Here is a 26,626-nt window from a genome sequence, read left to right as displayed (position 1 = left end):
CCTGTCGCTCTTCCGGTGCGGAGACCACACACCCCGACCCCTCCGGGACCCCATGGCTGCTCCCGGGCCGGTGGAGCTGGGCTTCGCCGAGGAGGCACCGGCCTGGAGACTGCGCAGCGAGCAGTTCCCGAGCAAAGTGGGCGGGCGGCCCGCGTGGCTCGGCCTGGCGGGGCTGCCGGGGCCCGGGGCGCTGGCGTGCGCGCGCTGCGGCCGCCCGCTCGCCTTCCTGCTGCAGGTGTACGCGCCGCTGCCCGGCCGGGACGACGCCTTCCACCGCAGCCTCTTCCTCTTCTGCTGTCGCGAGCCGCCGTGCTGCGCCGGGCTGCGAGGTGAGCGGCCCGCCCGGGGGCAGGGCCGAAGCTGTGGGTGCCTCGGGTCACCCTCATCGGAGTGGGATGAGCCGGTTGATGTGGGCAGTTGGAGTCGGGTAATAGAAACTGTCTCTTAGAAACGTGCCCCTACCTACAGATTTTCATAACTCTAATTGTTAGGCACGAACTCTTCCCGGTTTTATCCCTCTCCTGTAAGAACTCCTCCCTGAAAGAAAAGACTCTACTTTTCCTCTTTATGCGGAAGTGAAGAAGAAGGTTCAAGTGTTTGGATTTTGTTTCACTGAAAACCTTTATACTTTCCATAACTCTTCGTTTCAGTTTTTCGTAATCAGCTACCGAGGAAAAATGTGTTTTACTCATACGAGCCACCTTCTGAGACGGGAGGTTCAGACAGTGGAGAATGTGCGTGCCTCCAGCTTAAGACAGGAGCCCATCTCTGTAGGGTTTGTGGCTGCCTGGGCCCTAAAGCCTGCTCTAGGTGCAAGCAGGCACATTACTGCAGTAAGGAGCATCAGACACTGGACTGGCGGCTGGGACACAAGCAGGCTTGTGAACAGTCAGGTAAGATATCCGTTCCTAGCAGTTTTGGTGCCTCAGTCAACCTAGATACTTTAGTTTCTGATTAAAGTTTAAATTAGAAAACAAAATACTTTTAGAACTGGTAACATGAATACTTTAATAATGAAAGTGGTGTTGAAATCATATGGACATCTTGAGTATTGGCTTTTAGACTCCCTAGCCAAAAATAGAACCAGCTAAACACAGTAGTTAACAGCAGTCATATTTAGTGTCACTGTCTTTTGGTCGATGGCACATGCACCCGATCTGATAAGATAATGAATTCTTGAGTGACTTGGTAGACTGTGATCTCATCACTGTTTATGCTTGGGCTAGTCTCATGAAGTTGTGTATAACATCCAGTACATTGGTAACAAGTGACTGTATTAACAGTTGGTATATTTATTGTACCATTTAATCTTACTTTAGCCTAATATGTATTTTAAAAATAATGAGCCAGTGGTGGTGACACCTGTCTGTAATCCTAGCTCTCCAGATGCAGGAGGAGTTTGAGGCCCATCTGGGCTACACAGTGAGATCCTGACTCAGAACTGAGCTTGCTGTGTTATACAGGCAGCAGCTTTATACATTTAATGCCCAATACTTCACCGGATGCCTGGCGTCCAGCTCCACAGTGATTGTCCTATGCCATAGTGACTGATGTTCAGACTGATGAAATGCTTTAGAAATGGGAAAATTTTAGATCATCTTAAAACTAAATGTTTATTAATGATGCCAATAACTTTCTTGTAGATCCTTTAAACCAGACAATTCCAGATCACAACTTCCTGTTTCCAGAATATGAAATTGTAACAGAAGCAGAAGATGAGATTATACCTGAGGCTGTAGAAATGGAAGATTATTCTGCTGTCACAGAAAGCATGGGTAAGGACATGGCATATAAGTTTTACAGTACTATGACCAAATACACTTTAGGAAAAACACTTCAGGGAGGAGAGCCACCATCAGTATGTCAGTGGTGAAACAGAAGATCATGGTGGGAGATTGTAGATGAAAACAGTAACTGCAGAATGTATGACAAGGGCCCTTTGTAACAGTCTTTTAATTCTACTTTTAGATCCATACTTTGGTTACTGTCTCTAGAGTTCATGTGCTAGGGCTGTGTCAAGGCAGAAGTAGTGACCAACACACTTGTGATTGTGATGAGTCCAGCTTTCACACTCTAAGGTCGCTCATGGGGGTGCTCACTGAACACACTTGGCCTGTGCTTCCAGGGTGGAAACCAAGTTCTGGGTATCATGTGTTTGAGCAAAGAACCTAAGTTTTATAGTTTGATTCTAGATCTTGCTGACAGTAGGATTTCAATTTCTAAACCGCAAGGTCAGGCTTATAGAAACCAAATTAGGCTCTCAGTTATTGGTTCATGCCCGGGAACAGGAACACACAGTGGGAAGAAGGCACCCAGGAGTCAGGAACCCAAAGAAGTGAATGTCTTGTGATTGTTAGAAAGGTGAGATGCGGAGCTGGAGAGATGGCTCGGAGCTTAAGAACCTAGGAGTGGATACACATAAACTACCCGATGTAAGTAGGATGTGTGAGTGAGCATTAGATAAGAAGCAATCATAAAAGTAAACAGTTGAATTATATATCTACATAATTCTACATGACTTCAAACCGGTGATTTGACAGATGTGTATCTAGTAAAATATATTTTAAGAGTGGGAAAAAAGCGATGGGCATGTTTTTCTTTGGAAGTAGGTCCTCATATAGGCCAGGCTGGCCTTGAACTCTGCCTCCTGATTGCAAATATTACAGGTGTTACACATTTTATATCTGACCGCTGTTATTTTTATTAAGTAAATTGATATATTAGGTCTGAGGAAATAGTACAGATTTGCAGAAAGTAGGTCTGAATTTTTTTATTGGAAGATGGTAGCAACTCATAAGTACTTTATCTATAACAAAGATTTAAAAATCCTTAGATTTTTAAAAATTGTTAGATTGTGAAATTTTAGAAATTGTTAGATCATCTCATTTATAGTTGGTACTCCAGATCTATAAAATGATCTATTTAGAGAGATAGCTGATTCCAGAACTACTGAGGAAATAAAGAAAGTGGTTATCATCGGAAATTGAAGAAGTTAATAGTTAAGAATCCAGTTATCACACCTTTAATCCCAGCACTTTGGAGGCAGAAGCAGGTGGATTTCTGTGAGTTCAAGGACAGCAAAGGCTGTTATACAGAGAAACCCCATCTCAAACACAACACACACACACCCCACCCCTCAGTTATCAGTGGATACTCGTGGTACAGACCTACAATCTCAGCTACTCAGTAGGCTTAAGATGAGATGATTTTAAGTCCAAGGCCTTCTAGGGCTACCAACTGGGTTCAAGGCAAGCCTGAACAAATTCATGAGGCCCTAACCAGACGAATAAAAACAGGATGGGCTTTGGAACTCAGGGCATTTTGCCTAGCATGTATCAGGCTCTAGATTCAATTCCTGATTCAGAAAAGCAGGAACTTCATTAATCATGAGTTATTATCTCTAAGTGACTGGGGGAATCTTGAAATTTGATTTGAAGCTGGATCTTCATAACAACTTCAGCACTTCTACTTTTGTGGACGTTCAACTTTCACAAGATAAACATTTTCAGAATGCTTCCCTGAAGTGACTGTCCTAGCTGAGAATTAGTTTGGGCTGCAAGGAGAAAGAGATTGGGAGGGAGGGAAGGGACAGGGACACCTGTGGAGTAGCTTAAGGCTTTGCTTCTTCTCTTGAGAACACCAGTGTGAGGGAGTGTACATTCTCCATGCATCCTGGCTATTTATGGCAGGAAGTGCCATTAATTAACCCCTCCCCCAATTTATCAAAATGGTGATATTGAATTTCAGCTTATCCGACTCAAGATATTAAGGTTGTATTTTGATACATGTTACCACACTTTGTGTTGGCAGCCACTGGTCTGCTGGAAAACTGGCTGTGGAACAGGAAATGGCACTGATGGGTGAGATGGAAGGAAGCTTGAAGGAAGAATCCAGATGGTTTGAGCACGGCAGTGATGAGGACCCCATTGCAGGGAGCCCCAAGACGCACTGCTATAGTTTTTAATTTGAAGCCTTAAAGACTAGATCTATAATGATTACATGTTACCTACAAATAGGTACTAAAATTACTTGAACAGAGAATCTAATTATGTTAACTAGGTTCTCCATACATTTGAATGGCTAAATTGTGGGGATTATCCCAGTATTCCATAATTATTGTGTTGTTCCCCCCCCCCCAGGGAGAATACCTGAGGAAGAACTAGAGTCCATGGCAAAGCATGAATCCAAGGAAGATCACATTTTTCAAAAGTTTAAATCCAAAATAGCCCTTGAACCAGAACAGGTAAAATGGGATTTATACCTCTTCACTGTGTTCTCAAAACTTATAAAACCAGTATGATTCACGTGCCCATATACTGTGCACACTATATATGTACAGAATTCCAAAAAAAGAAAAAAGCATAAACAAAAATCCCTAAAGTCAACTTCCTAAACACACTGGAGCAAGTGAACAACCAGGGTAACAGGAAGCTTTGGTCTGCCTGTAACACTAGGTGGTTTTAGCAATGGTGATACAAGCTAAACAAAAGAGAGGAAAAATACTCTGAAGCTGATTATAGTGAATTTACCCTTTTTTAAACAATTTAACCAAACACTGTGTCTGACTACATACATATCCCCTTTTTAAGTATTTAAGGATCTTGGCTATTCATGAAGCCAAGTACTGACTGCTATGGCCACATTTTGTATGTAGACTCACACAGTTGTATGGTAATGAGTTATTCTTAACTGAGATTCTAACACTGGGGCCAGTGCCTGCTGCTGAGCCAGGTGACTGAGTCTGATCCTGGGGGCCCACATATAGAAGCAGTTGACTCTCACAGGTTACCTCTGACCTCCACGAGTGCTGCCTGTGTACACACATTTTTTAATTGTTTAAAAAGGCCCTGACAAGTTAGGGAAGAAATGAGCTGAAATAATGGCTTTGAGGTTTAGGTGTTGGTAGTGCACAGAAGCAGCATATGGGGATCCTCTTAACTGATCCATGGGGAATTCTCAGATGAGATGTACTCCTTGTTACCTTCTAGATTCTCAGGTACGGAAGAGGTATTAAACCCATCTGGATTTCTGGTGAAAATATCCCTCATGAAAAAGATATTCCAGATTGCCCCTGTGGTGCCAAGAGGATATTTGAATTCCAGGTATGACCTTAAAAAATGACTCAAGAAAACTGGACCAAAATGTAGGTATTAAAATATTATTCTGTCTTCTCCCTAGGTCATGCCCCAGCTGCTAAACTACCTCAAGGCAGACAGACTGGGCAGAAGTGTGGACTGGGGCATCCTGGCAGTCTTCACCTGTGCTGAGAGCTGTGACCTGGGCATTGGTTACACAGAGGAGTTTGTGTGGAGACAGGATGTGACAGATACACCTGAACAAGGGTTAAATTTGTGTGGAGACAGGATGTGACAGATACACCTGAACAAGGGTTAAATTTGTGTGGAGACAGGATGTGACAGATACACCTGAACAAGGGTTAAATTTGTGTGGAGACAGGATGTGACAGATACACCTGAACAAGGGTTAAATTTGTGTGGAGACAGGATGTGACAGATACACCTGAACAAGGGTTAAATTTGTGTGGAGACAGGATGTGACAGATACACCTGAACAGGGGTTAAATCCTTAAAAATGTTCCTTAGGCCTCAGGACCCCACAGTTCCATCTCTAGGACTTTATCCTAAGAAAGTAGTTACCAAAGACTTATATAAGTATAAAAATGTTGCTTGATACATTATTTACAATGTCTCTGTATTACTAAAACAAGTGTCCAATGATGGGAATTTCATTTTTGTATGTCCATAATGGTGATACTGTTGGTGCTACGAACATACATGGATGCCCAGAGGGGTACAGGGTATAAATACCAGGATGCCATACTGATGTTGATGGTATGTTACTTTTGTAGGAATAGACATTTATATATGTGTGCATAGAAATAATCTGGAGAGATGGCTCAGTTGATTGTAATTACTATTTTTTTTTGTCTGTGTGTTATGTGCACCACATACATGCCTGGTGCCTTCAGAGGCCAGAAGACAATGCTGAGTTCCCCTAGAACTGGACTTAGACACTTGGGAGATGCTATGGGTGCTGGGAATCAAGCCTGGGTCCCTGCAGGAGCAGCCAGAGCCAGCTCTCCAGCTATTAAGAGGGCTTGCTACTCTTCAAAGGAGCCAAGTTCAGTTCCTAGCACCCAAATCAGGAAGCTCACAGCTGCCCGTGTCACAGATCCAGAGAATCTGATGACCTTTTCTGGCCCGTGGGCACCCAGTACATGTGGCATAGCTCATACAGGTGCATAAAAACATACAAATAAGCAAAAACTAAAAAGAGTATCTGGGAAGGAGCCCTGTGTTTTCCCTCTGTTTTCCACATGGCAGCACGCCCCACCTCCGTGTGGGTTAAAGAGGGAGGGAGGGAGGGAGGGAGACAGGGAGACTGGAGCAGTCCATACGGTCCAGTTCAGAGCAAGGAAAAACTGAACTTGTTAGTCTGAGAGGATGAAGGAGCCAGTAAAGAAGTCATGGGCTTTGTCTTTCTTTCTTTTACAAATACTCTGCACAGACTGCGCTCACAATGACTGGGGAAGGTGAACAGGAAAGGAACTGTCCCTGGAAGCAACAACCTGACTGAAGGGAGGCCCTGGGGCCATCTTTCAGGTACGGGATGTTCCAAGCCACGTGGCCAAATCTTCAGATGTGAGCAGGGCTTCCAGTCTTCATCCATTCACAAGTGAATTCCTGTCGTCAGACACCACACAGAGACAGACCTGAGAAAGCTGTTGTGTCGTTTAGCATCCTTGTTCATCCTGGTTTGTTTTCAAGACGGGGTTTCTCAGTGTATCTTTGGCTGTCCTTGAAATACAGAGACCCGCCTGCCTCTGCTTCCCAAGTGCTGCCACCCTGAATCTTAATCTAGCAATCTTCTAAATTTTAAGAGGTTACATGACATTCTACTACCATTGACTATCTGGTCTATATATGACTATAGCATATTACATAAACAAAGTCCTGGCTTATGAGTTCATACCATGTATGTATACATTAAAACACACATACAACCATTTAGATATTCCTACAAGGGTCATTTATTATTTATCAAGCTACTTTTAAGGAAAGATGCTGTTCATTTTTACTTGAGGTATTAGAGCACACAGCCATGGAAGGCATTGGCATCAATTTGTGGCAAACGTGTAGAAACACACCTACTCAGGAAAAGACCAGGACAAAGAGATGCCAAGTCTGACTTCACATCCCAAATTTTCAGTAATCCTGTCCACTCAAAGTGTATTACAGAAGGGTCTGAATGCTGAGACTTTTAGAAGTCAATATACTAAAGTATTTATAAACAGCAAGGGCTGTTATTTGGGAACATCCCCAGGTGGTATGGACATGAATATACCCAGCCAGGTGCACTTAGGAGTACGACCTTGAAGGCCCAAGGGTTCAAGGCCACCTCAGGCCACAAACAGCGCCTGATCAGTCTGGGCTAGATACAGCAAGATCCCTTCTTACTACACTATCTTGGTTGGTTTTTGTTAGTTTGACACAAACCTAGACCTCTCTGGGAAGAAGGAATCTTGAGAAAATAGTTCCATAAGATTGACCTATAGGCCAGTCTGTGGGGTACACTCTTGATCAATATGGGAGAGCCCAGCTCAGTGTGGGTGGTGCCACCCCAGGGCAGGCTGAGTGAGTCTGGCAGTGTTCTTTCACAGCCCTTCTCTAGCTCCCACCCCGTCTTCCCTTCATGAAGGACTACAACTATAAGCTGAAATAAGCCCTTTTGTCCCAAGCTGCTTTTGGTCACAGTATTTTATCACAGCAGTAGAAAACCTAACTAAGACAGTCTTTCTCAGAGAGACTGCTGCGTGTGTACTCTAGGGACAGCACACTTTAGTGCACGCTAATCTGCAATCCGCTTGTGGCCTTCAGAATTAAAGGGTTCTACTCTGGGGGTAGGTCAGTCACAGAGGTTATTCCCTGCAGGCACAAATCCTGTGTTCTAGCCCCAGTATGTCAAAAATAAGAAGGATAAAAAATATGCATAATACAGAAATGGTTAAATGAAAACCTTGGCAAGACACAGTGGCTCATGAGACTACCATCCCAGCTATTTGAGAGAGTAAGGCAGAATCACTGAGTTCACGGCCACCTGGGCTGTAGGAGTCTAACCGTGTCACCCTGTCTCAAACAGAACAGGAAAGAAGGAAAAAAAAACAAGGCACTTTAAAGTCCCAGCCACTGAAATATTAAAAATAAATACCAGAAAGAAGAAACAAGATTACTACTTTTAAAAATTACCACGTGCCTAGAACTTACGGTTCCAATGCATTCAACTATTAACAGCAGTAACGGGAGCTCAATAAATAGATTGGAAAAAGTTAAATATAAATTAGTATTTTTCCTTAAAGTGTTATGAAAAAATAAAAAACCATGTTGAAATAATTAACTTTTATGACATGAAAATGCTCCATATAAAAAGAATTATAAAACCTAAAAAAAAACACAAAACATCTTGAAGAAACGTACTAGAATGATGTCCTTCCCAAACATCAGTAACACCTGGGAGGTGCAGGAAGGGGTACTTTATATACTTCTGGGGAGCTGGGCTCTAGTACTGATTTGTCAAAACTTGGAATACATAAATGGTTTACATCAATTCCCCTTGTAAAAGTATATTATAGAAATTTATGTACTCAAAATACACATAGGAGAATACCTGGGCCATACTGCATAACAGTGTGCACTAGAGGTAACAAGGACCATCGTTAAGGGAATGGTTCAGATCAAGGTATTTAGGACATTACACTGCTGTTCTTGGAAGTGTAACTGATGCACTGACTGTAAAGACTAAGGAACAAGTCACCAAAGTATTGAACCAAAAACAAGATAAAAAGTAGCTCCAAAGGACAGAATTGCACATTAAAAATTTAAAGAGCAACACACCTTAACCCCCTAGCCCACAGTTCTTTCCCACACTTGGTCCTGAGTGGCATGGTAACTTGTGAGCACTGAGGGCCGAAGCCTTACTCTCCCAACTGCTGCCGTTCAGTCGAACTTCCTCTCAGCCTTGTTACCTCAGAATGGTACCTAGTAACCCCAAGTTCCAGGGGCTAATGCCACTGAAAACAGTCACTCGTTAGTGTCCTCTCTGCCTGCTGCCACATCAGGTATACGGGAGAGCTCAGGCGTAATCTAGGTGAGAGTGAGAAGACACTAATCTGGAAGTTACCTGGGGAAAGAACAGCTAAGGATGGAAAGAAAGACTTCTTTCTGATTGCACATACTCTGAGCTGTGCACAATGTACTTTTACAATTAAAAAACAGGACATAAAATGCTCCCAAATAACCCAAGGCTCCCTAAGTGTCCATCTTGTATTCAAGAGAAAATAGCCATGACAAAAATGCTCCATCAGAGAAGCTAGCTATCTGTGGACAGGACGCCAACTTCCACATCTGAAGTACTCAAGAGCCCTCCGATGTCCCTTACCAGCTACGAGGCCCCGGTGAAGGCTGAAAAAGGAACAGAACGTAACTAGTTTGGTGAAGATCCAGACACTAGAGAGTATCTAAGGAGTAAGAGGGTGTTCAGTGGGGATCATAAATCAGTGGCGTGTCCAACAAACAAAAACAAAACAAATGACAAGCAAACAAAACAGTGGTCTCAGGCATTATATCTAAAATAAATCTCTTTGACAGTATGATCACATGACTCTTACAAGGTTTCGTTTATAACAAAAATCTAACAATTTACAAGCTGCATGTCTCTGGAGAAAGAAAATATGTACATTTCTTTTGATTAACACAACTACTCAGTTCTGCAATACTGGGAAGGAGGAATGTAGCTGGCACAAAATAACTCCTGAGAGTTCCAAACTAGAAAACAACACTTTAAAAAAAGATTTTTTACTTTTCTGGTAGAAATATAAAAACTGGCTTATGTGGGAAAAGTTAAAATAAAAAGTCCAATTGTACAGGTGGCTTGAACACTTAAAAGTTCTGTCCCTTAAACCAGCAAATTCATCAACAGCAGTGTTTAAAATCTAAATATAAATAAGTAGGCAGAGCTGCCCGAATAGCAGCACAGAGCAAGCGCTCACAGTGATGCTGCAGGGCGATCTCAGTGCAGAGGAGGTAACCTTTCCAGTGTCCGCAGTAGGACACGGTGTCACTTCATGCTGCCACCTGTAGCCGAGTGTCCTCTCACAACTGTACCATCAGCGGCACCAGAACTGACGGATTTAAAAACAAGTGTGGGGCAGTCATGCATGGCAGCCACTATGTGGTCTTCCTGAATCCCTTTAAGATGGGGTAGATGTTTTCAAATGCTTCATAAATTTCTGCTCTAACTTTAGCACCTACAAAGACACATTGGAATAGAAATGAGATGATTAAGTAACATTTCTTAAAATAGAAAGTAACCTTAAAATAAAGTCACAAGTACAGTTCTCTCCATACCCAGTTAAGACAGACTTGCTGTGCACACCAGGCTGGCCATGCCATGCTCTCCAGCTCTTGTTTTTAAAACCATTTATTTGTTTGTTTGTTTGTTTATTTATTTTTGGCATTTTTTTAAAAGATGAGTTTGGTGCACACCTTTAATCCCAGAACTCAGGAGGCAGAGGCAGGAGGATGTCTGTGAGTTTGAGGCTAGCCCAGTTTGCAGAGCGAGTTCCAGGACAGGCCTCCAAAGTTACTGAGAAACCCTATCTTAAAAACCATTAATATACATATAATAAAAATACACCTGGTGACTTTTAACATCCCAGACCACCATTTCCTCACCATGGATAGTCCTGGCCAGGATCCACAAGTCAGCAAGGCAATACCCACCCCCTAGCCCACAGTTCTTTCCCACACTTGGTCCTGAGTGGCATGGTAACTTGCAAGCACTGAGGACTGAAGCCTTACTCTCCCAACTGCTGGTGTTCAGTGGCACTCCTCTCAGCCTTGTTACCTCAGAATGGTACCTAGTAACCCCAAGTTCTAGGGGCTAATGCCACTGAACACAGTCACTCGTTAGTGTCCCCTCTCTACCTGCTGCCATGACGCATACTCTAGCTGAAGACCACAGCTGTAGCAGGACACTGCAGTTCTCACTCTTCCCCCTTCTCATGGGGGTCAGATGGGAAGCAAAATGTAAACAAAAACATCCTTACAAGAGGCTACACAACTGTCCCAACACAGAAATGCTATCCCAAAATTCTCTGCAATTTTGTTACACTACTTTCCTTTTAACTTACCTGTTAATACAACTTTTCCAGAAACAAAAATAAGGAGAACAATTCTTGGTTTGATCATTCTATAGATTAATCCAGGAAATAATTCTGGCTCATAGCTAGAAAGGAAATGGGAAGTCATCAGTTTTTGTATAAACACAACAAGGCCTTGTGAAGTACTGGAAATACTGAGTGAACAAGCCAGATGTCTACAAACAGGACACGAGATGAAAACACTTTCACCAAGCAAGAGCCGCATGTCATGGGTATGACGACCAACTACATGCTGTCCTATCACGTAATGCTGTCTTCACAGAATCCACATTTTCTGATAAAGACAAGAGGGTATACTCATTCTCTGATCCTCATTAGATTCACTCTGGGCAAGTCTAGGGATAACAGTTTATAAAAAAAATCTCACCACTCATCTTAAAAGCTGAGAGTGACAGTCAGTCAGCCTGGTAATCATATCTTCCCTCCCTGAATAGGAATGTTCTAGAGCTGTCAGCTTTTCTAACAGGGTGACTTAACCAGAGTGATAAACCAAACATGAGCTCAAAGATGAGCCTACACCCTGAACTGACATAAATCGATGAAATTCTATCCTAGTGATTTTGGGTTTATTAGTTCAATCTGATGAAAGGACCTGTCTGTTTTATGTGTGACCTGGAAATAAATGAAGGGCAGGCCTCCATGAGGAAGAGCAACATTGAATGGATATCTAAAGCTCAAACAGGAGCTCTATGTTGAAAATTGAACCTAATGTGCCAGGTAAAAAACTGCCCTGGGCAAAGGCCCTGAAGCAGAGAAGTCTGGTGAGTGTGGGGAGGAGTGTGGGGAGGTGGTGCAGCTGCAAACAGGAAACAGACACTGAGACGAGGCTGTGAGCAGGGATGCGGAGGAAGTGCTCACCAGAGAATGACAAGCAATCGTAACAGACAGCTCATCCCTGCTGCCATCCTATCCTCTGCTAGTAATGTTGACAGAGAAGATTCAAACTGGGAGAAAAGTGGTAGAAGAAACTACAAATTCATGTATTTAAATGTGATAAGGCATACAGAAGTGAACGTAAGTCACTCCAGTGAAGGGGCGTCTGGGTGTCACTAAGTGACTAGGGCAATAGGAGCTGTGAGGGCAGCAGAAAGTTCGGTATAATTGCTTACTAGTAGCACATTCAACTTGCAACTACATCATAGACTTAGAAACTGAATGTCATAAATGTGCTTCTCCCTGTATGATGCCTGAGGAGACTATAAATAGATTCCTCGCAGACCTACCTACTGAACTGCTGGTGGGTCAGCACAAGGCCTTCCAGCCTTATGGGGAACTTCACATCACAGCTTCCCACCATGTTTTGGATCTTGAAGTCTAAGAACTTAGCTGGGAATCCCAACTTCTGCACAACTCTAGCATATTTTCTGGCTGCTAATCTGGATTGTTCTTCACTGCAGGAAGGATAAACAGTGAGTTATGAGCAGAACCCTAATGGAATAATTAAGAATAACTTAAACAGAGTCTAAGTTAGAAAACGAATTAAACTATCATTGTGTCTTTAACAGAAACCATATTCTACCAAAACATCAGCCATGAACTTACGACATTACTGACAAGTCCTAGATTTAAAGGACGTGATATAGCATATGATTCAGTTATGATCACTGTTAATACATTCTGACCCACAAATTTCTACTGAGATGAAAACTTCATAAAAAAAAATTACTAAGGTCGGATGGTCGTGGCTCACACCTTTAATCCCAGCACTTGGGAGGCAGAGGCAGGTGGATCTCTGAGTTCGAGGTCAGCATGGTCTACAGAGTGAGTTCCAAGACAGTCAGGGCTACACTGAGAAACCCTGACTCAAAAAACAAAACAAAACACCAAAAGCAAAACTAAAAATTAAAAAAAAAATGTATACTAGTAAAATTTACTATTGACAAATATACAAATTCTGTTCCCTTACATCAAATTTCTGTCCATTCTTAGGACACCATTATTGGGTGAAACTGTGACTTTCCAACTTACAGAGCTTTCATCTGAAAAGCAGGGTGCAAACACAATGCTACAACCAAAGTATCAGGGTAACAGTAAGAAGATGCTATTCAAAGTGATTAGGATAGTCCAGCTGGCTGGTGGTGGCGCACGCCTTTAATTCCAGCAATCGGGAGGCAGAGGCAGGCAGATTTTTGTGAGTTTGAAGCCAGCCTGGTCTACAGAGCGAGTTCCAGGATAGTCAGGACTACACAGAGAAACCCTGTCCTGAAACAAACAAAACAAAAGCGCCAGCCTGATAATAGCAACCCCCAGAAACAAAGAAACCCTTAAGGTACCTCTTGGCTCCGGTGCACACCATTTTCCCAGAGCTGAAGATCAGCGCAGTTGTCCGTGGTTCTCTTATTCTCATGATGACAGCAGCAAACCGCTAAAATGGTCAGAAAGAAGCATTAAAGCTGCATTTCTGATTAGTTTCTGTGAGTGAAGAAAGCTCAAGTATTGTAGATCCTGGGTGAAACTCTCCTGGGTACACCAGATATTCCTGTCAATGTATTTAAAAAGTATCTTTGCGCACGCCTTTAATCCCAGCACCCAGGAGGCAGAGGCAGGCGGATCTCTGTGAGTTCAGGATCAGTCTGGTCTATAATGTGAGTTCCAGGACAGGCTCCAAAAACTACACAGAGAAACCCTGCCTTGAAAAACCAAAACCAACCAAACAAAAGTATCTTTTAAAATGTTTGTGTTTCTTATTCCTTTCCCCACACTTATCTACGTTCTTTGGGTATTTCTTTATTGGGCAGTTTTTAAAAATCTCCTGATCTTTTCTCCTTTCTGCTCTTTTGAACTTTCCAAGTTTGTCCAAATAAAGCAATCCATTAGTACCAAAGTAAGCACTACAGAAAATACCGACGGAATGCGACACACAAAGTAAAAGACAGTCAGACAGAGAGCTCTTACGAGGAACAGATGGATAAATGAGAACCAAGAATCAACCATGCAGATTCAGTAAACTAACTCCTAGCGATGACAGCTGAGAAAGCCAAGAAAAACAATCAACAAAATTCTAGAAATCAGATAGTATTTTTTAGTAAGCGCTCCAAATGTAAATGGTCTTACCTATCCAATTAAAAGACAAAGACTAGTTGTTTTTCTAATCCCACCATTTGCTGACTGCAGAAACACACCTGAATGGCAAGGACACTTGCAAACTGAAAGTAAAAGCAAGGAAAAGGATGCACAAAGCAAATGGTAACTGAAAACAAACAGAGGTAGGCTTCAAGCCAAAAACAGACGAGATGAGGCTACCATCTTAATATGGTGACTGGTTCATCAAGTAGATAAAAGAGCTGCATATACTAAAAATAACAAAAACTTGGTTAACTAAAAGTGAACAGTAGCCAATTTGAGTCTTTGTAGTTAATTTTCTGCTTAGCCTGGCTATGAAATAGGGCTCACGTGTTTCCTACATTTAAGACAGTTCTTTCCCTCGATCTAGATGCTGTCACATTGCCAGTTTCAAGAAGACACACAACTGATGAAATCACAGTACAAAGCTGGGCACAGTAAAATGCACTTTTAATTCCAGCATTCTGGAGGTGGAGACAAAAGGGTCTGAGTTTGAGGCCATAAAAATGAAATCATAGTATAAAGTAGCAACCCTATGACAGATAGAAACACAAGGCAGGCAAACATCTAGAACAGTTGTGAAACCTGGGACCTCTCTTGGTTTGGCTATGCACCTGGCAGCCCGAGACCCTTACCTGCATGAAAAATACATATACAGCTCTCTCCAAACCTAGAAAGACTCCCACCTACGCAGATACATACACACACACACACCACACTTCAAACAATGGACTAGGTTTCTCCTTTCCTTGATGATCATCAAACACAGTCTATTCAATCATACTCCAGTTGTGTCCAAGTACAAGGCAGGGAGTGGGTAGGGCTGACTGATTCAGTCTGAATGTTTTTGGTGCAATAAGGCAAACTGTGTCCTCTGAGTAACCTTTTAAGGGAAATCCCCTACTGCCACCTTCTGCCCATGTAAAACTGGGCATGCATGTCATTAATACCAGTTGTATCATGGGAGGAGACAACAGGTAAGTTACATAACTTGAATCTGTTTGTCAAATAGAAAATCACACCCCTAACAACCAACTCCCTTTCCTTTAGAAGAACCTATAAAATAGTGCCCCAGAAAGTAATCTGGGACTAGAGTCCTTTCACAATCATGTGGCTGATCTGTACTAATGCCTATAAATAAATTTCACCAGGATCAGAAGTGTCACCTAAGGAGCTGTGACAGGAGCAGTGGGAGGAGCTCCCAGGAGGATGCACAAGATACTCCCACAGGAAGAAGTCAGAGACTCTATGCAACCTCAACTTACAGGATACAACAAGGGGGAGAACTGAGACTCACAGGTGAAGACAATGGACAAAACTAAAGCCAGGGTACGGAGACCAACAGCCAGGTTAAGGCCTAGGAAACTGTAAGGCTTCCAGGGACTTTACTAGAACTGTGTGTTCCTCAATGACTTATCACACTGTAAAAGGACAAAAAGCCTGATTACAATCACAAGTCTTTGGCCTTGCTAGACCAGTGTTCTATCACTAAGCCAGACTCTTAAATTTCTGCAATTTCTCTATCAGAAAAGCCATTTGTGTCCATACCACCACATGTAATTTTGTCTATCAGCAAACCTTCAAAGTTACACAAAGGTGGGAAAATGTGTAATAAACTTGTACTTACAGCCAACAATTATTAATCACTGACCAACCTTTCTCCACCCATGCAATCCATCCCCAGCTCTCCCACAGGATTACGGACTGGGTACCACAGATATGTCATCAGATAGGCTTCAGGATATAAACGGGATATTCTGTTTTCCAACTTCTTGTGGTACCCTCCACAACATAAGTGTATGTATGTAAACTTAGTTTATTATATGGATTTCTACAAATGGAGAGGGATATACATAGTAGGTATTCAATAAAACACAAGTTGAAGAACTGAGAATGCAGCCGGGCTGTGGTGGTACACGCCTTTAATCCCAGCACTTGGGAGGCAGAGACAGGTGGAACTCTGCGAGTTCAAGGCCAGTGTGGTCTACGGAGCGAGTTCCAGGACAAACAGGGCTACAAGAGAAATCCTGCCTTGAAAAACAAAAGGACAACAACAGTTTGGTTTAGTGGGCAGCACTGCCCTAGTATGGTTGAGGTCCTTGTTAAAATCACAATACTGCAAAAACAGGAAAACAGAACAAAATGAAAAGCCCCAGAATGAACTTTTCCTAGACACTAATCATAAACATAAAACTACTCATTTTGCTTGAATCAAGAAACAAGCACAATACAAACTTTCTCACCTACAGATTTAGGAAGAATTTTCTGTTTATCTTATATAGTCTCAAACACATGAAAATGGGTCTGACCTTGGGATTATATTCAGCATTTCGGGCACGAAGTGCAATGGTCTTTAGGTCAAGTTTACATCCAAGATTCACCGTGGATACAATATTTCTATAAGAAATTTAAAAACATAATTACTTAAAATATTTAACTTTTAAACAAAGAGGGCAATGGTCTTTAGGTCAGGTTTACAACCAAGATTTGCTATGAATATAATATTTCTGCAAGAAATTTGGAAACAAAACATGATTTAGATTGATGATCCATTATTTTTCACCAGGCTTTAGTAGTAATAATAATAAAAATAACAAAACCAAACAAAAAACTCTGCTGACTCTAAATGTTTTAAAAAGTGGCACATACCAGATATTCCCACTTAATACCCAAAACGTACTATGAAGTGGTAACTGTTATTCCCATAATCAGACAAAGCAACTGAGCCTCCATGGAATGCACTGCATTTGGCTTGGGATGCACATGACTCCCAAGTGGAGGAGCCAGAACGTGTGTCTCAGGAGCCATGCTTTCCTGAGCTCTCAAATACTACCAACATTAGCTCACTATTAAGTCAATATGGTAAAACAGGAAGATGTGGATTTTCTCAATCTTCCCAAAATGGAATTCAATGTCTTTAGCAAGGGAAGAAAATACCTGTACTCTGTTCTGTAGTTACCACTGTAAGTCATGTTAAATCACTAGCAGGCTAGGGAGACAGCTCCATTTGTAAAGAGCTTGTGGAGTTCAATCCCAGAACCTGTGAGAGTGATAACGTGCACCTGCAATCCTAGTGCCAAGGAGACAGAGACAGGCAGATTTATTTCTGAGGCTCACTGGCTAGTCAGCTTAGCCCAACCAGCAGTGACCAGGGTGGAGATATGATTCTTGAGGTTCTCCTCCAGCATACATAGGGAAGTGCATGCACACATGCACAGAATTCATCATTCCCCACCTGGGTCTAAAAGACTGTTTCATGCCACTGTATCCCAGTGTCGAAGCCTTCTATGCAGTAACAGTGGTTCTCTGTGTAGCCCTGGCAGTGCTGGAACTCACTCTGTAAACCAGGCTGGCTCTGAACTCACAGAGATCTTCCAGCCTCTGGCTCCCAAGTACATGCTCTGTGGCTATGGAGATAAGTGTATGTCCTAGGCTGGTTCTAACAGATGGTTTTAATCAGAATACAAAGCACAATGCCTATGGAAGTCAAATAGGAATGAAAAATTAGTGTGGAGCAGTACAGACTTTGTCTAAAGGAGAGCTAACAGGGCTTATCTCTCTAAAATTATAAAAATCAAAAGTAATCTTAAAATTGTATACAGGCAATGTGTAATAGTCAAGATTCATGATTATATACCATGTAACTTAAAAATGATCTGGCATGGCTTACAAATGACAATTATGTATGTAAAAACAAAGTTATCTCAAAGTAGGAGAGAAGATCAGCTAACACAAACTGAACAGTGTTGTCTGCAAAGAACCTTTAGTCAGGCTATCAGCTTCCTTAAATGGAATCTACACACTTGTTACTGAGGAGTATCTAGATTTGGGTTGTTTCAGGAAGAAATAAAAGAAGCCCGTGCCTCCTACCCCTTAACATGTGGGAACTACTTCACTTAAGCAGAGACATATTTCAAGACAAGAGCTGCCATCCTCACAAACCTCCAAAGACTGGACAAGCCTGTGATACAACTGGCTGTACTCAGACAATTAGCCACAGAGACATGTCCACAGTATTGATGAAACTCAACTTCATTTCAGCGGCCCCAACACATAAACACAACTCCATGTCTAAGGAAAGGCTCTGCTGAGAACACTGCCTCATTCTGTGGCTTCAATTCCTTGCCAGGAGCAGATGAAGCCGCACTATAACAGAATTACCTTAAGTAAATCCACGGTCTGAAAGCAAACAGTGTAATACCATTGAGAGTCTCCTCTGGTGCAGGGGACAGAGGACATAAAAAAACATGTGTGCGCATGCATGCACACACACTGGAAGAGGGGAAGCGAGAGCACACATGCTAAGAGGTACTCACTGCAACTGTGGCACGATCCCAGAGCTCTCAGAGGCTGGTGTGGCAGGAGTGATCGGGGTCATAGGGGTCATTGGTGAAGGATACAAGGGGGTGGTGCCTGGCAAGGGTGCAGTGGTCAGAGTCTGGGAATGGAAGATCTGTGGAGTCTGGCCTGAGGCACCCTGTGTGGGCTGCTGAGATGCTGATTGCTGAACTGAGGCTGCTGCAGTTGCTACTGCCTGCTGCTGCTGCTGTTGCTGCTGTTGCTGCTGCTGTCTTTGTTGCTCTTCCAAAATAGACAGACTATTGGTGTTCTGAATAGGCTGCGGAGTAAGTCCTGTGCCATAAGGCATCATTGGACTAAAGATAGGGATTCCAGGAGTCATGGCTCCCTGTGGAAAACAGAGAGAATAATTAAGACATTAATGTTTAGTAGTATAGGCTCTTTCCTACTGGAATCCGGGGAAAATGTAAAACCTGATGCTTTCTGAATAGGTCTTGAATTACTAGGAATTACCCTGAGATGCACCACTTTTCTTTTGTGGCACTAAACACAGCAGATGAGTACTTAGCATCTGGAGTCTGTTATTTATAATATACAAGACAGATGCTTAGCCACCCAAGCATATCTAGATAGTAAGGACAAGGCAAAGGTGCATGTCCCTATGTAAAGTGCAACCCAGGCTATGAAGATTAGCTACCAAAGCCTGTTAAATACTGTTAACTGCCTTTTCTATAATGCTTCTGTCTTACAAGCATTGCTAGATTTAATAACTATTTATGTGGAAGTAGGAAGAAAAAAGATGGCAAAATTAATACTGAATTAGTAACAAATAATCTAGGTCTAATTCTATTGCAACCACACACACATTTTATATAAAAATTAATGGTTAACTTTGTAAGCAGATTTTGTTGTCATCTTGGGCTAGGGAGGTGACTGCAACAGAGTCAAGAAGGAATCTTCTTGAGTAAATGAAATAAATGTTCTACAGCTCACACAGATCGAAGTCTTCTAAACTAGGTTCCAAATAAACTCCCCAAGCAGAAACGCATCATGCCTACCCAAAGCAGAAACTTCCACAAAGTAAAACAAACTTGAGAAACATACAAATTCATGTTCAAATCTGGGTGGCTAAAGTGTACCTTCTTCTGCTTTCTCTTGATGGGACTATGTCAGCCCTCCTTGCCCCCACTTCTTGCTCTTTTACCTGTGGGGAGGCCAAGCCCTGAGCATAAGGAGGAAGGCTGTTGTTCTGGTCCATGATTTTCACTTCCTTCAGTGTTCAGATTTTTCCTAGAGCATCCTCTGCAAATTCTCCTTAGAAACGTCCTTAACTTTCCGGGTTATCTCCACACACCATGAAACAGTGATGCTGTGCTTGAAAAAAAAATGTTTTAAGTTTAAACAAGTTTCATGTTCATACAAAATACACACACATGCTGAGTGGTGGTGGTGTAAGCCTTTAATTCCAGCACTCCAGGAGGCAGAAGCAGGCAGATCTCTGAGTTAGAGATCAGTCTGGATACAGAACAAGTTCTAGGACAGGTACCAAAGCTACAGAGAAATCTTATCTCAAAAAACTTGAAAAACAAACAACAAAAACAAAACACATATATAAGCTATCTTGGAGAAATCTATATCCTTTAATTCCAAAAGCCTAGTCCATGTTTCCTGTGACTCATATAAAACTGCCAACAAAACTATGTTACTATGTAGTTAAATATTCTAATAGTACTTAAAAATAAGGTGTTAAGATCAGTAACAAAAACTTTTGGAAAAAGGGCTACCAAGAAATGGCTCAGGAAGTACAGGCTGTCAATTCTGACACTCAGAATTTACCCATATGGTGAAAGGAGAGAACAGATTCTCACAGGCTGACTGTTGACATAAATGTAATTCACTTTATATTTTATATGTGTGGGTATTTTGCCTGCATGTATGCTTGTGTACCACTTGCATGCCTGGTACCAGCAGAGGCCCAGAAGAGAGGGTCAGATGCCCTGGAACTGGAATTAACAGATGGCTGTGAGCCACCATGGGGTCATATATATACTTAAAATAAATATGGGTCTTTGGATACACAACTTGTAATTTTGAAACCTGTATGCTATAAATGTTTAGATTAAGATCAAATTGTAGGGCAGGAGAGATGGCTCCAACCTGGGTTCTCTGGACGAGCAGGCAGTGCTTTAACCTCCGAGCCATCTTTTTTAAGAGTCAGAATCAGGGACCAGCCCTTTGCAACAACCCCTCACCCCACCCCCAGCAAAGATCTTTTGCGGGGTACGGGGGAACACCTAGGGAAAACAAATTCCTAAGTTAACTGTACTATCAGAGAACACTTATTAAGTACTGTTTATACAGCACTATTAGATCAATGCTGGTTTTTAAATATGCTGCTCTGTTTTATATCCTTCCCAATGTCTCAAGTATCAAGTGGCATAAATATTAAACTGGATATAATATGCTTTAGGTAATCAGTTTTTTGTGTTCCAATTTTAATTAAAGACAGATTAAACAATTAATTTTATAAATGCAATGTTCTTAACTCCTTAGAACACATTAATAAAAACTATGCCTGGAACTGGGCTTCTTAAATCATCATCTCTTTGGTGATCATGGATATGCAGTATGATTATGGATTAAGAGACTATGAAGAGCTTTTTTTAAAATTTGTAGCGGCAGCGACAGAACCAAGAGCCTCATAAATACCAGGCAAACGAAAGATCAGTTCAGTTCATGCAGACCGATAACTTGCTCAGAGATGCCGTAAGGACTGTATGAACCAACAATGAATGAACAAATTGAATTAGCTATCAAATCAAGATGAGTCTAACTGCTGGGCAGTGGTGGCACTCACCTTTAAAACCAGCACTTGGGAGGCAGAGGTTCAAGGACAGCCTGGTCTATAGAGTAAGTTCCAGGATAGCCAGGCTACACAGAGAAACTGTGTGTTGGGGGTTGGGGAGGAGATAAGTCTAACTATAGACACATAGTAAGCACAGAACAGACATTAGTTATTGCACTTAAATCTTTATAAAAGGACTTTTGTCTTATGTGTATGAGTGTTTTGTAAGCATGTATGTATGCGCATCACACGTGTGGTGCCTGCAGATGTCAGCAAGATGGTACTGGATTCCCTACAACTGGATTTTCAGATATTTGTGAGCCACGATATAGGTGCCGGGCACCAAAGTCAGGTCCTCTGCAAAGGCAGCAAATACTCTTAACCATTGAGTTATCTCCCCAGCCTGACAATCGATCTTATTCTAAACGTTTATCATCAACTAATATCACACAAGACATACAGGCTTCAAGCTACAAGTTGTATATTCAAAGGTCCGCAGTCATGTTAAGTACATGCTGGTACAGGCCTTCTGAGGTCCAATGAAAGAATGTCACAGTCACTACGAGAGGACAAAGGACCCAAACGATGTTCCTACAAACTCACTATTGAAAAAATGGGCTGGAGAAAAGGCTCAGAGGTTAAAGCACTGTGTGCTCTTCTGGAGGTCCTGAGTTCAATTCTCAGCGACCACATACATAGTGGCTCATAACCATCTGTAATGAGATCTGGTGCCCTCTTCTGACTTGCAGGGATATATGCAGGCAGAACACTGTATATATAATAGGTAAATTTTTTTTAAAAAAAAAAAGAGAAAAAAGAAAAAAAATGAAGAAATGCCCATTTCTGAGAGATACTAGATATACGAGAGATACTAAGGTTACAAGAAAATTACACTTTTTCTGATATTACCAGAAAAATGTATTTATTATTCTCTAACAAAAATGTTCCAGATACAAAGATAAAGAAGATACAGTCTTTAGCAATATAAAAAGATACATATAACTGTAAAAAAATAGTAACACTAAAATCGCAGGTATTTACTAAGACACAAGAAAACTGCAATCAGCACACATGTCTTCAGATCTGTGCCTGGTGTGCAGTACATAATCATCACACATGTCTAATCAGCACACACGTCTTCAGATCTGTGCACCTAGAACTGGGCCTGGTGTGCAGTACATAACCATCACACATGTCTAATCAGGACACACGTCTTCAGATCTGTGCACCTAGAACTGGACCTGGTGTGCAGTACATAATCATCACACATGTCTAATCAGGACACACGTCTTCAGATCTGTGCACCTAGAACTGGACCTGGTGTGCAGTACATAATCATCAGTGAATGCTATGGAAGGAAGAACACAACTAAAGTCAGGGGTTGGAGAGATGTTCAGCAGTTAAGAGCACTGTTTCTCCCCAGAAGGCCTAGCACCACATGGCTGTTCAAACTAGCTGTAATCCAGTCCTAGGGAATCTAGTGCCCCCTTATGTCTTCCATGGGCCCCAGGCATGCATGTGGTACACATACAGGCAAAAACATTCACAAACATAAACTTTTTTTTTTTTTTGTTTATTTTTTCCGAGACAGGAGACAGGGTTTCTCTCTGTGTAGCTTTAGAACTAGCTCTTGTAAACCAGACTGGTCCCAAACTCAGAGATCCACCTGCCTCTGCCTTCCCAGTGTTAGGATTAAAGGTGTGTGCCACCACTGCCTGGCTCACATACGTAAGTCTTCTTAAAAATTAAGAAAAACACTAAAGTTACATACCCTTTTGAGAGGCCAGATCTTTCACAAAGCAGGAGCAATTTAACATGGATCTAGCAAGAGGAACAAAAAAATACAAATCAGCATATATACCAAAGTGAAAGGCAGACAAAGACTACGAGAGCATGCAGTATGGGACAGACTCAGTATGGAAAGTCACTACAGGAGGTGACACAGCAGCTAGAGGTGGGTTATGTAATTTGGAGTGTTATTACACAGGCAATGGGATTGTTATAGGATTTGGAAGTGTAGGTGGGGAGCTCCTTTGTCAAGAGAAGATAAATCTGAGAAAACTGGAGACTGAAAATTCAATTTCTGAGGTCACTGCTTTAGTTGAGCCAAAAAGATAATGAAGGTTGGGTTTAATGTCCAAAGTATAATCAGGGATTTATCGAGTTCACTTTGTGCAAATGAAGTTCACCGAACAGGTTGGTTATTATTATTATTTATTGTTATTACTTGAGGCAGGTTTTCTCTGCAGCTTTGGAGCCTGTTCTGGAACTAGCTCTGTAGACCAGGCTGGCCCCGAACTCAAGAGATCCACCTGCCTCTGCCTCCCGAGTGCTGGGATTAAAGGCCTGCACCACCACCGCCTTGCTGAACCGGTTGATTATTCAAGACGAATATTTGTCGTATGCTATGCAGAGGTCATCTCACACTTGCAGACGATATAAACCATCTTTCCTCAACGTATCATAAAATCGGGATAATCACTATACTAACTTATTTTTAGGCTCTTTTCCAGAGTCTTCGTCTTTTGGAAACTAAGCCATCAAATTGAATATTTGAGAAACCTATTCTGCAGTCTTCCAAGTGTCTGCCTAACCCTGTCACGCGTCCTTTCCTAGAAAAGCCTACCCAGAGTTCTGGAAAACCACGCTAACCTGAGCCTAGAGACGGCGAGCACAGTGTAAATAAAGTAGCGCGTGTTTATACGTTGATTTCAAGTGAACTTAAATCTCAGGCTTCTGACCAGACGGTCCTTAATGAGGGAAAAAACGCGGGGCCGCATGCCTGGGTAAAACGGGTCTCCTAGCGGGGGCAGCAGCGGAGGCGTGCAGCGCCGCCCGGTGCCAGCCCCCCGGAAACTCTCACGCTTGGCACAGGGTTTCCAGACCGCGCCGGAGCGGTGGCCCGGTGACTGGTACTCGCCGAGCCGCCACAGCACGCGCGGAGCGCCGCTCCCCGCTCGGCCGCGCCCCCATGCCAAGTCCCCTCCGGCTGTCCCGGGGACTCCCTCAAAGCGGAGAAAAGGCTGACCAACCGTTACCTGGACCGCACAGACCTAGCCAAACCGCCAGCAGGGACCCGCCACCGCTACCGGACTCGACCCTGCTGGAGCCCGACGCAATCTGATGCCGTCACTTCCGCCCGCTGTGCTCTGGCCTGGGACGCTTGTGTGTGTGTGTGTGGGGGGGCCTTTCCGAAAGGAAACGAGGGGGCGGGGCTCCCAGCAGTTCCGGGGCGGGGCCCCGTGACCATTTCGAGCTGGTTGTTGTCAAAGGCTGGAGAGGTGCGGAGTGTTTAGAGCTAACAGTTGGAGATGGCTTTAAGGATCAAACTCAAGCAAGCATTCTATCACTGAGCTACAGCCTCAGTCTTCCATGCTTTATTTTTAGAAAGGGTTTCTCTGGGTAGCCCTGGCTGTCATGGGATTCCCTCTGTAGAAAAGGCTGGCCTCAAACTCAGAGATCCTCCTGCCTCTGCCTCCGGAGTGCTGGGATCAAAGGCGTGGGCTAACACGCCCTGCTAGTGTACCATGGTTTTCTTTCTTTCTTTCTTTTTTTTAAATATTTATTTATTTATTATGTATACAATATTCTGTCTGTGTGTATGTCTGCAGGCCAGAAGAGGGCACCAGACCTCTTTACAGATGGTTGTGAGCCACCATGTGGTTGCTGGGAATTGAACTCAGGACCTTTGGAAGAGCAGGCAATGCTCTTAACCACTGAGCCATCTCTCCAGCCCCTGTACCATGGTTTTTAAGCTCACAGTGTTACCAAGGGTACTTGGAAGCTCACCGTCTCCTTTACTTAGTACCATAAAGCTGAGATCGAAACGTGAATAGCAAGCAGATACTCTTTATCACGTTCTCAGTGAAAGTTAACTTGTGTCTAAAGAAAGACAACAAAACATGCGTCTTTGTAACCACACATTCATTTACATTTTAGTTCTGTACCTATCAGCTCTCTTCCCGGCTGTTCCAAGAAAACATTTTGTGTTGTTGTTGTTTTTGTTTTTCTAGACAGGGTTTCTTTGTAGCTTTGGAACCTGTCTGGTACTTATTCTGTAGACTAGGCTGGCCTCAAACTCACAGAGATCCTCCTTCCTGCCTCTGCCTCCCTAGTGCTGGGATTAAAGGCTTATGCCACCACCTCCTAGCTAGGTTGCTTCCTGATGCTTGATTGAATTTCACTATATCTTGATTTCTTTTTTTTCTGTGCTTCATCTAGGCATACGCAGGTCTTGTTTTGCTTATGTCATTTCCCTTGTGTTTTGCACTATCAACAAGTTAATGAACTACTTTAGTCTCTCTCTGTCTCTGTGTGTGTGTGTATGTGTGAGATGGACGGTATCTGTGTGTTATGTGTATGGGGTGTTGATCTATAAATGGACTCTAATAAGTTATGTGTATGGGGTGTTGATCTATACATGGACTCTAATAAGTACAGTAGCATTATGTAGCTATTGTCTCCTTAATGAAACATTTTCTCCTGGAGGGACAGGGAACCCCGTAAGACTTAGAAAATTAAGAAAACTTAACAATGGCCTGACAGGAGGCAACTTAAGGGAAGGAGGGTTCATTTTGACTTACAGCTTAAGGGGACACAGTCCATCACACAGAAGCATGACGCCTGGAGAAGGGGAAGCCACATTGCTTCTGCAGACCGAAATCCCAGTCATGTTGCGTCCACAGACTGGAAGCTTAGAGAGGTGAATGTTAGTTTGCTTTTTTTTTTTTTTTTTTTTTTTAGTCCAGAAAGCTAGGCCATGAGATGGTGCCACCTATATTTAGGTTGGGTCTTCTCTCCTCAGCTCAACCATCCTGAAATAACCTGCATAAACATGCCCATGGGTTTTTACCAGGTGATTCTGGATTCCGTCAAGTTAACAATATTAACCATTAGATTCTGGCTAGGGAAACTTAAGTCTTGACACCTGGGTCGCAGGCTGCGTATAGCACACAGCCTTCAACCCAGCAGGAGCTGCTAATTCTCAAACACCAATGTGACCGTTCGAGTTACCGTTGCTCTGTAATTGGGTTAATTTTTTGGTGTGGCCATACTTTTAATTTTGGATTCCCCACGAGTGAACCCAAATGTTTTCTCGGGGTTGGACAACAGGTCCCCTGGAGTCGGTGGACCCAGGTTGCGCCGTGGGACGCAGGCGAGACCTCCAAGAGCAACGACGA

At 42.7% G+C, this 26,626-nt stretch overlaps 2 protein-coding genes across 6 annotated transcripts; one reads left to right on the top strand and one right to left on the bottom strand.

The window, feature by feature from the left end:
• Window positions 1–5,698, top strand: Pdcd2 (programmed cell death 2). 2 transcript variants are annotated; one of them, XM_075951711.1, is made up of 7 exons: window positions 1–329; window positions 651–893; window positions 1,644–1,775; window positions 4,140–4,243; window positions 4,989–5,102; window positions 5,179–5,332; window positions 5,568–5,698. In XM_075951711.1, the coding sequence occupies exons 1-7, from the start codon at window positions 53–55 to the stop codon at window positions 5,588–5,590; spliced, it is 1,047 nt and encodes a 348-aa protein (XP_075807826.1). In that variant the 5' UTR covers window positions 1–52; the 3' UTR covers window positions 5,591–5,698. The 2 variants fall into 2 exon arrangements, with proteins under 2 accessions (XP_075807826.1, XP_075807819.1); XM_075951704.1 differs by having other exon boundaries at window positions 5,179–5,698.
• On the bottom strand, window positions 2,756–24,577 carry Tbp (TATA-box binding protein). 4 transcript variants are annotated; one of them, XM_075951720.1, is made up of 10 exons: window positions 24,485–24,577; window positions 23,218–23,267; window positions 19,806–19,970; window positions 18,619–18,989; window positions 16,612–16,699; window positions 13,513–13,604; window positions 12,463–12,630; window positions 11,210–11,304; window positions 5,568–10,324; window positions 2,756–5,332 (listed from the first exon to the last, which is right to left on the bottom strand). In XM_075951720.1, exons 3-9 carry the CDS (start codon window positions 19,857–19,859, stop codon window positions 10,245–10,247), a joined length of 948 nt encoding a protein of 315 aa, XP_075807835.1. In that variant the 5' UTR covers window positions 19,860–19,970; window positions 23,218–23,267; window positions 24,485–24,577; the 3' UTR covers window positions 2,756–5,332; window positions 5,568–10,244. The 4 variants fall into 4 exon arrangements, with proteins under 4 accessions (XP_075807835.1, XP_075807841.1, XP_075807860.1 ...); XM_075951726.1 differs by having other exon boundaries at window positions 19,806–19,975; window positions 24,485–24,575; XM_075951745.1 differs by having other exon boundaries at window positions 19,806–19,975; window positions 24,500–24,573.
• Window positions 24,578–26,626: the final 2,049 nt, after the last annotated feature.

Source organism: Microtus pennsylvanicus, chromosome 1 (assembly GCF_037038515.1).
Source record: "Microtus pennsylvanicus isolate mMicPen1 chromosome 1, mMicPen1.hap1, whole genome shotgun sequence".
Classification (NCBI taxonomy): Eukaryota; Metazoa; Chordata; class Mammalia; order Rodentia; family Cricetidae; genus Microtus; species Microtus pennsylvanicus.
This window is presented reverse-complemented; position numbering and strand designations above follow the sequence as displayed.

Bases quoted from the DNA above. Each gene is read 5' to 3' on its own strand.
- Pdcd2 (XM_075951704.1), top strand. From the start codon at position 53: ATGGCTGCTCCCGGGCCGGTGGAGCTGGGCTTCGCCGAGGAGGCACCG. The intron at 330-650 runs GTGAGCGGCCCG...TCTTCGTTTCAG, and splicing joins GTGCTGCGCCGGGCTGCGAG to TTTTTCGTAATCAGCTACCG. The intron at 1,776-4,139 runs GTAAGGACATGG...CCCCCCCCCCAG, and splicing joins TGCTGTCACAGAAAGCATGG to GGAGAATACCTGAGGAAGAA.
- Tbp (XM_075951720.1), bottom strand. From the start codon at position 19,859: ATGGACCAGAACAACAGCCTTCCTCCTTATGCTCAGGGCTTGGCCTCC. The intron at 16,700-18,618 runs GTGAGTACCTCT...AATTTCTTATAG, and splicing joins GGGATCGTGCCACAGTTGCA to AAATATTGTATCCACGGTGA. The intron at 11,305-12,462 runs GTAGGTCTGCGA...TTTCCTTTCTAG, and splicing joins ACCCACCAGCAGTTCAGTAG to CTATGAGCCAGAATTATTTC.